General features: G+C 36.4%; 1 protein-coding gene across 1 annotated transcript in view; it reads right to left on the bottom strand.

The window, feature by feature from the left end:
- The window catches only part of LOC101895809 (potassium channel subfamily T member 2), a 241,293-nt gene that overhangs the window by 90,214 nt on the left and 138,511 nt on the right, over positions 1 to 12,568 (bottom strand). The window contains exon 3 of the mRNA XM_059131141.1: positions 5,610 to 5,689. Coding sequence (XP_058987124.1) covers positions 5,610 to 5,689 — 80 coding nt within the window. The remainder of the gene's footprint in view (positions 1 to 5,609; positions 5,690 to 12,568) is intronic.

Genomic DNA, 12,568 nt, shown 5'->3' with positions numbered 1-12,568 from the left:
TTTTCAGCTGACCTCTTTGGCGAGCAAACACGATCATTTTGTTTGTTTACAAACTGCTGGACAACGAATGTTTTCTCATCGGAGAAAACCAAATTCGGCAGTTCACCACTTTTGGCCAAGCGAAGCAACTCTTTAGCTCTTTTGAGTCTATTTGGTTTCTGTTGCGGAATAAGTTCTTGTACTTTTTGGAATTACAATGGCTTTACCCCGAGCTCATTTTTCAATATTTGTCGAATGGAATATTGCGATATGTTCAGCTCACGAGCCAGTTTTCGGCCACTGCGACACGGATTTCGATCAAGTCGCTTCTTTACTTTTCGAACTAGTTCAGCTGATGTTTCTACTTTCTTCCGTCCACTTCCTTGACGTCGGGCTTCGCTACCAGTATCACGGTAACGGTCACGAGAGATGATACGAGACACAGAAGATTTATTCACATTTAAATGCTGGAGTGCTCTAACGATAGCCACTTGTGGCTTTCCATTCAAATATAAAGAAATCACACTATCACGCTGGTGGCCATCACGAATAACTTTTTTTCTGGAAAATTCTCACCAAAATACTTTTATACGTTTGTAAACAATATAATGAGCTGTCACTGGCATAATTTTAACAGCTGTCGGACGAGTGTCTTAGAAATGACAGAAGTCTGGAGTTGGTTGCAGTTTTTTCATCTCACCCTGTATATACACCCTCTACCCATATGGCTATGAAGAAGGAGTCTTCAGAAAAGCTTTCGAATAATAAGACGTTTCCGTTGTCGTTTTGTTTTCTTGTTTTTATATCCTCAGCCATGTAGCGAGAGATACAACCAAAAAGTGCTTCATCGAAATAACGGTTTTAGACCCTAAGTCTCTTTGGACCCAATCATTTTCAGGGCATTGAGAGTCGATCTGTCTGTCTGGCTGGTGCACACAATAACTCCCAAAGGGTGTATCCCATTTGGCCCAAACTTGGTACATCGTAATATTATTGTAAAACTTAGATCGAGCTCGGAGATGGGCAATATCCGTCCACTCACTCTGATACCTGCCTCACAAAATGCCAATATTTTCAAAGGAAATAATTTACTGCATAGAAAGATAAAGAATAATACGATTCAGCCCCATCTTTGGGAGTCCTAATATTTGCGTTCGTGATAGGTCAAGTGCGAATATGGACAATATTGGTCCACTCCGTCAAGAACCTCCCACACAAAGGGTCAAAATTTTGAATAATTATAACTCTTATAAAATGTGATGTAAGAGTCCAATTGTCTTCTAATGACACACATCACAACATTTTTATTAACCCAAGGTCTAGTGTGAAGATGGAATATATCAGTCTACTCCTTCTCGTACCTCCCCCACAAAGGCTCAAAATTTTGAATATCCATAAAGCTCAGAAAACACGAAATTAACATCCGATTACACTCAGACTTTTCACATCTCAATGTTTCCATCAACACAAGATCTGTTATAAAGATTATAGAGATCGAATCACTACTTCTGGTACCTTCCCCAGAAAGGGTCGAAATTTTGAATAACCAAAACGATTATAAAATCCGAAACAAGCATCCAGTTCTCTTCATATTTCACACATCCAATTATTTCTACTAACACAAGATCTGCTGTAAAGATGGGATGTATCGGTTTACTCCTTCTGGTACCTCCCCTCACAAAGGGTCAAAATTTTGAAAATCCACAAAGCTTATAAATATGCGAAATTAACATGCGATTATATTCTGATTTGGTACATCTTAATAGCTTCATCAATACAAAATCTGTTATAAAGATGGTAGAGATCGGACCGTTTCTTCTATCTTCTAAATTTGAAGTCTTCTAAATGAAGGAAGATTTTAACTAGAATCTAGAATTTAAAAGGTTTTAAATTTTTTCTCATGGTAAAGGATATGAAGAGTTCGTCTCGAAAACTAAACCTTTTCCGCTTGTTAAATGATGGTTCTTGAGGAAATGAAGAAATTTTAAATCAGTGGATACCTTCGATTCGAGGGAAGATTATATCATCACAGGTTAAAAACAGAAACACTCATTTTAATAATGTGGCTATAATATGGCTATGTTTTCTGTTTTCAACATGTGATGATATACAGGGTAAGATGAAAACATTGCAACCAACTTCAAACTGCTGTCATTTCTAAGCTACTCATCCGACAGCTGTTAAAATTATTCCAGTGACAGCTCATCATATTGTTTACAAGCGTACAAAAACTTTTTGTTGAGAATTTTTCAGAAAAAAAGTTATTCGTAATGACCACCAGAATTCAAGCGTGATAGTGTGATTTCTTCATATTTGGCTGAAAAACCAAAAGTGACTATCGTTAGATCACTCCAGCATTTAAATGTGAATAAATCTTTTGTGTTTCGTAACATCGCTCATTACCGTGATATTGGCAACATAGCCCGGTCAAGGAAGTGGACGAAAGAAAACAGCAACATCAGCAGAAATGGTTCGAAAAGCAAAGAAGCGACTTGATTGAATCCCGCATCGCAGTGGCCGAAAAATGTGGCCTCCTGAGCTGAACATATCGCAATATTCCATTCGGCAAATATTGAAAAATGAGCTTGGGGTAAAGCCATTGAAACTTCAAAAAGTGCAAGAACTTACGCCGCAACAGAAAGAAAATAGACTCAAAAGAGGTAAAGAGTTGCTCCGCTTGGCCGAAAGTGGTGAGCTGCCGAATTTGGTTTTCTCCGATGAGAAACCATTCGTTGTCCAGCAGTTTGTAAACAAACAAAATGATCGTGTTTACTTGCCAAAGAGGTCAGGTGAAAATGTACACCTTCGGTTGGCCACTAGAACTCAAGTGCCGGCCATGGTGATGGTGTGGGCCGCCATAACAGCCGTTGGTCGCTCTCCGCTCGTATTAATTGATCGTGGCATCAGAATAAATACAGAATATTAACGCGAAAATATTCTGAAGCCTTGGACACGCAAACATTTTGGCCGCAGATCTTGGACATTCCAACAGTACTCAGCACAATCGCACTCAACACGTGCCACCCAAGAATGGTTACACACCGAGGTTCCTCGCTTCATTTCCAGCGCACAATGGCCACCAAAATCTCCGGATACCAATCCGTTGGACTATTGTGTCTGGAGTATTTTGGAAAGCAAGGTTGGCACTAAAAAATATCAAAGTGTCGATCACCTCAAGTCGGGAATAGGCCAAAATACTGAAATCACGAAACAGCCCACATTACTTGACGTAGAGCGTCAAAATTTAGCAGAATAATTTTGTATTGTGTATAGGATGGTTGGTATTGAAAATGAGATATATCCGTCCACGTTTTGGTATAGTCCCCATATAACGGACCTTCCGAAGTTCGACATTTTGATGATTTTTGCCACATTTTTTCACGGATTTGTCTAAAAAATTGGTATTTGTTGGTCATAATGGGTTCTGGCTGCGATGGCGAATCATTGTATTCAGATATTCGGTATTTTGATGATTTTTGCCACACTTCTCCGTGGATTTGTCTAAAAATTGGTATTTGTAGATCATAATGGGTCCTAGTTCGTGCGCCGAAACATTGTATGTATAGGTCCACGCTTTGGTATAGCCTCCATATAACGGTACCTTCCGATATCCGGTATTTTGATGATTTTTGCCACATTTTTTCACGGATTTGGCTAAAAATTGGTATTTGTTGGTCATAGTGGTGTCTAGCTTCGGTGGCAAAACATTACATGTATAGCTCCACTATTACGTATAGCCCCCATATAACGGTACCTCCAGATATTCGGTATTTTGATGATTTTTGCCACATTTCTTCACGGCTTTGTCTAAAAATTGGTATTTTTGTGTCCTTATGGGTTCTACCTCCGTTGCCGAAATATTGTATGTATAGATCCACGTTTTGGTATAGCTCCCATATACAGGTACCTCCAGATATTCGGCATTTTGATGATTTTTGCCACATTTCTTCGCGGATTGGCCTAAAAATTGGTATTTGTAGGTCATAATGGGATCTAGCTTCGGTGGCAAAACATTGTGTGTATAGGTCCACGTTTTGGTATAGCTCCTATAAAACGGTACCTCCAGATATTCGGTATTTTGATGATCTTTGCCACATTTCTTCGCGAATTTGTCTAAAAAATTGGTATTTTTGTGTTTTATGGGTTCTAGCTCCGGTAGCAAAACATTTCATGTAAAGGTCCACGATTTGGTATAGCTCCCATATAACGGTACCTCCAGATGTTCGGTATTTTGATGATTTTTGCTACATTTCTTAGCGGATTTGTCTAAAATTTGGTATTTGTTGGTCATAATGGGTTCTAGCTTCGGTGGCAAAACATTGTATGCATAGGTCCGCGATTTGGTATAGCCCTCATGTAAGGGTACCTCCCGATATGGGGTATTTTGATGATTTTTGACACATTTTTTCACGGATTTGTCTGAAAATTGGTATTTGTTGGTCATAATGGGATCTAGCTCCAGTGGCAAAACATTGCATGTAAAGCTCCACTATTTGGTATAGCTCCCATATAACAGTACCTCCAGATAATCGTTATTTTAAGGGTTTTTCCACTTTTTTGTAACGGATTTGTCTAAAAATTGGTATTTGTTAGTCATAATGGGTTCTAGCTTCGGTGGCAAAACATTGCATGTATGGGTCCACGATTTGGTATAGCCCCCATATAACGGTACCTCTCGATATTCGGTATTTTGATAGTTTTTGCCACATTTTTTCACTGATTTGTCTAAAAATTGGTATTTGTAGGTCAAAATGGGTCTTAGTTCATGTGGCGAAACATTGCATGTAAAGGTCCACCATTTGATGTAGCTCCCATATAACGGTACCTCTAGATATTCGGTATTTTGATGATTTTTGCCACATTTCATCGCGGATTTGTCTAAAAATTTGTATTTTTGTATCCTTATGGGTTCTAGCTGAGTTGCCGAAATATTGTATGTATAGGTCCACGTTTTGGTATATCTCCCATATACCTCCAGATATTCGGTATTTTGATGATTTTTGCCACATTTCTTCGCGGATTTATCTAAGAATTGGTATTTTTTGTCCTTATGGGTGCTAGCTCCGTTGCCGAAATATTGTATGTATAGGTTCACGTTTTTTGTATAGACCCATATAGCGGTACCTTTGGTGATTTTTGCGACATTTTTCCACGAATATGTCTAAAAATTGGTATTTGTGGGACACAATAGGTTCTAATGTTTCCTTTACACTAAGGTGGCAGTTTTTTACAGTTTTTTTAGCTCACCCTGTTATGTTCGCTTGAATTAAGGTTATGCATTGATTAACAAATCTTCCTTATATTTTGACATCTTGCCACTGGATAACTCTCTATCTCTATACTTCCATATTCTTTTATGATGTCCCTTAATTAGTACACACGCTTTCGTTTCACATCAATGCATGGCAAAAAACGCACATGTCACTTAACTAAATCAAGAACTAATGAATATTCTAATTTATTTATTGAAATACAATTTTCATATTTTTTCTATTTTCATAATTTTTTCCCATATTCCATAACATGAAACCATTCCGAATTCAAATCATTCATTTTCGAAAATAATCCACTTGAATTAAATATAATATGATTAGTGATTGGCACTTGCCACTTGCCATTGTGATACTTACTTGATCTCTGATTCTTAATGAAGTAGAGTTGCAGTCTTTCTTTAAATGTGTTTTCATTAACATAGTATTCCACACGTACTCTGTGAATGAGAAGAGAGGAAGAGAGGGAGAGAAAGAGAGAGAAAAATATATATGAAAATTAATTAAAATCACATAGTAGTTATAGTACATGTGTATGTCTATGTGTGTGTGTGTGTGCTGAAATGCAGACACTACTGAAAAACACAAACACACACACACAGACAGCCATAGATATAAAACATAAAGAACATGAATCCCAGTTCATGATAAAAGGTAAATATTTGTTTATCGTTAATCACAGCTGGTGTCGTTCGTTGTTGATGGTCTGGTCTCGTCTAGAGCTTTTTTTTATCAAGGTTAAGTCTATGTACTACATATGTATGTGTGTGTGAATTTACGTATCAGTGTATATGAAGTTTCAAAACCAGTGATATTCAAATTTAATAAATGGATTTCTGTGACATGATTTTAAGTATCTTTTAATGATATGTATACAAATTAATTAAGTTGACAGACACTTTCAGATGTTTTAATGTACTTGATAAGTATGCGTTGAAATTTGGAATACATTTTTGTGTCTTTCTATGAAATAAAGAAGATCTTTACTTTGAAACCAAAAAAAAATAAAATAAAAAATAAAAAAATAAGGGCGTTTCAAGAATATTAAATTTGTATATGAATTTATTCATATTTTATTTCACTTCTAGAAGGCATGTAGACATCTTATGTTATAATAACTTATATATTAAAATAACTGCTAAAAATTCAGTTGAATATCCTAAGAAGATCTTCTATCCATTGATGACCTGTTGAAAGCACAACAAAAGGCCTTATTTTTATTGGACACCAAAACAAATTCTTCTGCCGGTAGAAGACAGGCAAAATTTATTTGTAATTTTAATTTAATTATACCCTACGCCACAAGGTGGCCAGGGTATTATGTCTTAGTGCATTTGTTTGTAACAGGAAAAAAGGAAACGAGATAGACCCATAGTTCCTTTCGATGATCTGCATAGAATTACATTCTGAGTTGATTTATGCATGTCCGTCCGCTGTCCGTCCGTCTGTCCATGTATTTTTGTAAACAAAGTACAGTTCGCATTTATTGCCCTATCCAGATGAAATTTTGCACAAATCATTTGTTTGGCCCAAGGACGAACCTTATTGAAATTGGACATAATCGGTCAAAATTTAGATATAGCTCGCATATATATTTCCGTCCGATTTGCCTTTTATTGTGCCCCAAACGTGTAATATCAGCCCGAATAGTATGGAATTTTGCACATACAAACAAATTAGGCCTGAAAATAAGAATGCCAAATTTGGTTCAGAAATCGGTTCAGATATAGCTATAGCTCCAATATATATTGTTCATCCGATTTGTTATTTTTGTCCTCCGCAGCCGTAATATGCAACAACAATATTTGGGGAAATATATCAAATACAGTTCAGAAATACATTTGCAAAACTTTATCGAGATCGGTTCAGATTTGGACATAACTTCCACATATAACTTCGTCCGATTTACCTTTTATTGTGTACCAAACATATAATAATTGTCCAAATGGGATGAAATTTGCACTTACGACCGAATTGAGTCTAGAAGCTAGACAGCCAAATTTGGTGAAGATCGGTTCAGATATAGCTATAGCTCCCATATATACAGTTCATCCGATTTGTTATATTTGTTACCCACAGCCGTAATATGCACTCCGTAACAACGATATTCAGGGAAATATATGAAATACAGCTCAGAAATATCTTTGGCAAATTTTATCAAGATCGGTTCCGATTTGGATATAGCTTCCATATATATCTTTATTCGATTTCAAATTAATTGTGCACCAAATGGACAATACAAGTCCGAATTTAAAAGAAACCAATGCTTCGGCATATTTAGTCCTTTGAACTTTAAATTATAATTTTAATCATAGCGTGTATGATTGAATTCACCCATAGAAACTTTTAATTGTTATGCGCAGCTCTACTAAATTAGCAAAGTGGTGTAGGGTATCATAAAGTCGACCCCGCCCGACTTTAAGACTTTCTTTGCTGGTTTTATTTATAGCTGGGCCGGTACAAGGCATTTCTTTAACAGTGAACCTACCAAAGGGTTTTCATTTACAGAAGACCTGCAAAAGTTATTTTACCCATAAAACATTTAGAAATGATTTGTTTTTTAAAATAGAAGTTATTTTTTGTATAGAATTTTTGAGGATGGTGTCCTTTGTAATAATTACCATTTAAAACCAGTAAGGAAAGCTTAAAAGTCGGGCGGGGCCGACTATATGATACCCTATACCACTATGCATATTTAGTAGAGCTCTCGTAAAAAGGTTTATACAGTGCATTTCAGAGCTCTATGAGATATTTGGTACAAAATCAAAATCTATCTAATTCTATAGTGCATTTTACGAACTATAGCTATCTCTGAACCGGGTTTCTCCAAATTTGACGTATTAGCTTCTAGACTGAATTCGGTATTATGTACGAAAATTCAGGTGATTTGGGCTGATATTGGCCATTTAGTGCACATTTAACCCGAAATCGGATGAAGATATATATGGGAGCAATATCCAAATCTGAACCGATGTCGATATAATTTAAAACAGCCATTCCTGTGCTCCATCTAATACCTGGTACCAAATATCACGGTTGTGGAGTGCATAATGTAAGGGACTAAAACACTAAATCGGATGAAACATATATATGGTTGCTATATCTATATCTGAACCGATTTTCACTAAATTTGATAACTTGCTTCTAGGCTGAATTTGGTCAGATGTACTACAATTCAGTCCATTTGGACTTATATCGGCCATTTGGTGCACAATTAACCCGAAATCGGATGAAGATATATATGGGAGCTATATCCAAATCTGAACCGATTTCGATAAAATTCCAAACAGCTATTTCTGGGCTGTATCTTATATCTGGTACCAAATATCATTCTTGTGGAGTGCATATAACGAATGTGAGAGGCTTAAACACCAAATCGGATAAAACATATATATGGGAGCTATAGCTGTTTCTGAACCGATTTTCTCCAAATTTGTTGTATTTGCTTTAAGGCTAATCTCGGTCACATGTGCCAAAATTCGGGCCATTTGGGCTGATATTGGCCATTTGGTGGTCAATTAACCCGAAATCGGATGAAGATATATATGGGAGCTATATCCAAATCTGAACCGATTTCGATAAAATTTAAAACAGCTATTTCTGTGCTCTATCTAATACCTGGTACCAAATATCACGGTTGTGGAGTGCATAGTAGGAATGTGAGGGACTTAAAGATAAAATCGGATGAAAGATATATATGGGAGCTATAGCTATATCTGAACCGATTTTCTCCAAATTTGATATACTTGCTTCTAGGCCGAACTCGGTTGGGTGTGCCCAAATTCAGGTAATTTGGATTGATAGTGGACATTTGGTGCACATTTAACCCGAAATCGGATGAAGATATGTATGGGAGCTATATCTAAATTTGATCCGATTCTCACCACTTTCAATAGGGTTCGTCCTTGGGCCAAAAAAATATTGTTTGGAGAATTTCATCTCAATCGGATAATAAATGCGACCTGCATTTTGTTCACAAGAATACATGGACAGACGGACGGACGGACGGACAGACGGACTGACATGCATAAATCGACTCAGAAAGTGATTCTATGAAGGTTCTCAAAAGTAACTATGGGTCTATCTCGTTTCCTTCTCCATGTTACAAACAAATGCACAAAGACATAATGCCCTTACCACTATGTGGTGTAGGGTATAAAAATCGTCCAGGTAGGAGCTTCTTTATACCCTTAGCCAGGGTTTATATCATTTTATACGTGTAGCCAGGGTTTATATCATTTTATACGTGCCTCATTAAAATACCCGTTTTAGGCCCGTTTAAGGATATTTAGATTGGATCTTGAGATGGTCGTCCGTCCATCTGCCTGTCTGGCTGGCTGTCTGTTGCACACTATAACTCATCCGATTTGTCTCAAACTTGGTACATCGTATTCTTATTGTCAAAGTTAGATCGAGTTTGGAGATGAACAATATTGGTCCACTCTTTCTGGTACCTCCCTCCCAAAAGGCCGACATTTTTAAAAAATATATTTTTTTGCACAGAAAGAGAAAGGATAATCCGATTTTGCTCCAACTTAGCAAATGCCAATATTTGCGTCAGTGCTTAGTCAGGTGTGAAAATGGACAATATCGGTACACTCCATCAAGTACCTCCCCCACAAATGGCCAACATTTTTGCATAATTACAACTCTCATAAAATGTGATGTAAGAGTCCGATTATCTTCAAATTTCACACATCCTAATATTTATATTAGCCCAAGGTCTGGTGTTAAGATGGACAATATCGATCCACTCCTTCTGGTACCTCCCCAACAAAAGGGAGAACATTTCGAATAACTATCTCAGCTAACAAAAACGCGAAACGAGCATCCGATTATTTTCAAACTTGGCACATCCCAATATTTCTGTTAACTCATAGTTAGGTGTGATAGTGGAATATGTCAAGCTACTCCTTCGGGTGCCCCTCCCACAACGGGACAAAATTTTTAATAATTATATCTCTCATAAAATGCGAAATAAGCATCGTTCTCTCTTCATATTTTACACATCCCATTATTTCTATTAAAGCAAGTTCTGGAGATGGAATGTATGGGTCCACTTTTTCTGGTGTCTCCCTCACACAGCGGGTCAAAATTTTGAATAACCATGAAGCTCGTGCAATTCGAAAAAAACATCCAATACATTCTATACTTCACATATTCTAATAATTCAACTTACAAAAGATATGTTATGAAGATGGGATATATTGGGTCATTTCTTTTGGTACCTCCCCAAAACTGGTCAAAATTTTGTATAACTAATACCCTCATAAATGCGACGTTAGCATCCGATTTTATTCAAATTTTACACATCGCAGTATTTCTATTAAAACACAAAATCTGTTGTGAAGATGATAGATTATGGCCCACCCCTAACCAATGAAATAAAATTGATTTCAGCTGCATATATCTGCATTTGTGGATTCTACTCGGGCTTTAAAATGCCACTTTAACCTTTAAAGTACGGAGGCACCACAATATGAGAGATATACCAAATGATGAATATTTTTTGAAAAATTTTGAAGACATTCCGGTCTGTAATGTTGCAAAAATCATCAAAATGCCTTATATTGAGAGGTTCCGTTATATGGGGGGCCATACGAAAACTTGGACCCAAATGACCCATTTTCCAAAAATGTAGCCAGTCCAGTCTCAGATTTAGGCTATCTAATGGAACTGCTAGGAAATTTAGAAAGCTTAGAAACTGTCATTATTATGATCACAGAGGGGTTTCAACATGCTTGGGATGTATTTTATGGGATATTACAATATTTTCGCAATTTACGACGTTCTATACTTTTTCTATGTTTCATACAAGTATATGACGTCTTGAACTTCTCGATAGGCGAAAATCTAAAAAAGATTCCAACGGCCGTCTATGAAAATTGACTCTCATATTTTCTATCTTTTAGGAAATTGGCAACAAAACTGTTATTAAATCATTCCTGGGTTACGGCACTTAATGATAGCTTTTACGATGAGAGTACATAAAAGGATTTTTTGACTGTCTTAAGTCCTCGTAAAAAAAGGAATTTTAGGTTAACTTAGCTCGGTTTTGACCCTCATTTGTTCTTTTACGAAGAAGGCAGCCGATGATTTAAACGAGTCAAAAAAAGTAATTTATGTACTCTCACCTATGGTACAATAATGAGGTAGAACAGCTATGTAAAACTGCAGAAATACAGCCCTGAGGCTATGTCCGCTTCCTGTCAGAATTATTCAAAATTGTAGGCAACAAGTTTTTTTCATTTATTTCATATTTTTTGTTCATTTCTAAAATGAGTCAAATAACGCGAAAGATGAATGAAATGCCTGGACATTCTCTCAAAAACATGATCCTAAATGTTCAATCACTCAATTCCATGGTAAATCTCGTTAATATTATTAATGCGCGCCCCGCAATTTAAGTTTCTTCCAATCATTGATTTTGAAAATATTTTGTTTATATTTTTCAAAACAACAAATACATACACAAAGTTGGCAGAAGTCGGGCACACTTAGAAAAAAATTATAATCATCTACCTTAGCTTTTTATTGTACCATGCTCTCACCTATATGCTCTTTAAAATTCCAACCTTTGAGAACTAGAATGTTGAGAGCTTTCGTAGAGCAAATACTCATTGTTTCTTTGATGCACTTAATTTACTCAGTCGTCCACTTTTCGCAGCTGAACTATCAACCTATAAATTAACATTTAATCTCATCCATCCCCCACCACAGCGTATGATTGATATTAATACCCATTCCCAATTAATATTCATCATACGTCACATACATACACACACACCGTATCTGTTTTATGGCATATCCGATTATTTTAATTAAATAACGACTCACGCAAGCTTAAATAATAATAGTAATTACCAATGATATTGAGAAAAAAAAAACGGGAATTTATGACAAGATTCAAGTGAAATGCATTGCAATTGATTGCCAGGAGTATTTTTTTACAATTTCAATTCATTGCAAAATGTTAATCATCTTGAGCTTCTTACCGCCATAAAACAATTGTACTTCACTTTAAATGCAACAGCAAGCAGAAGACAAGGAAAGGAAAAAAGTGCGATGCCAGTTGCCACTCCGTTGGCAGTAATACGAAATAAAGTTGTCAATTATTTGCAACATATCTACTTATACTCATGCACACACACACATATATCCCATACCTTACCCATGATAGCATAAGGATCTTTTAAACTGGAAATCCTGCCAATGGCATTGCAAATATGTTGACAATAAATTGTTTATTATGGATGGATGTATGTGAATGTGTGAGAGAGTGTGAGTGAGTGTGTGTGTGTGTTTGTGTTGAGCTGTGC

Source organism: Musca domestica, unplaced genomic scaffold, assembly GCF_030504385.1.
Source record: "Musca domestica strain aabys unplaced genomic scaffold, Musca_domestica.polishedcontigs.V.1.1 8, whole genome shotgun sequence".
In the NCBI taxonomy this organism is placed as follows: Eukaryota; Metazoa; Arthropoda; class Insecta; order Diptera; family Muscidae; genus Musca; species Musca domestica.
The sequence above is the reverse complement of the archived record's forward strand: the minus strand, read 5'-3'. Positions and strand labels throughout refer to the sequence as shown.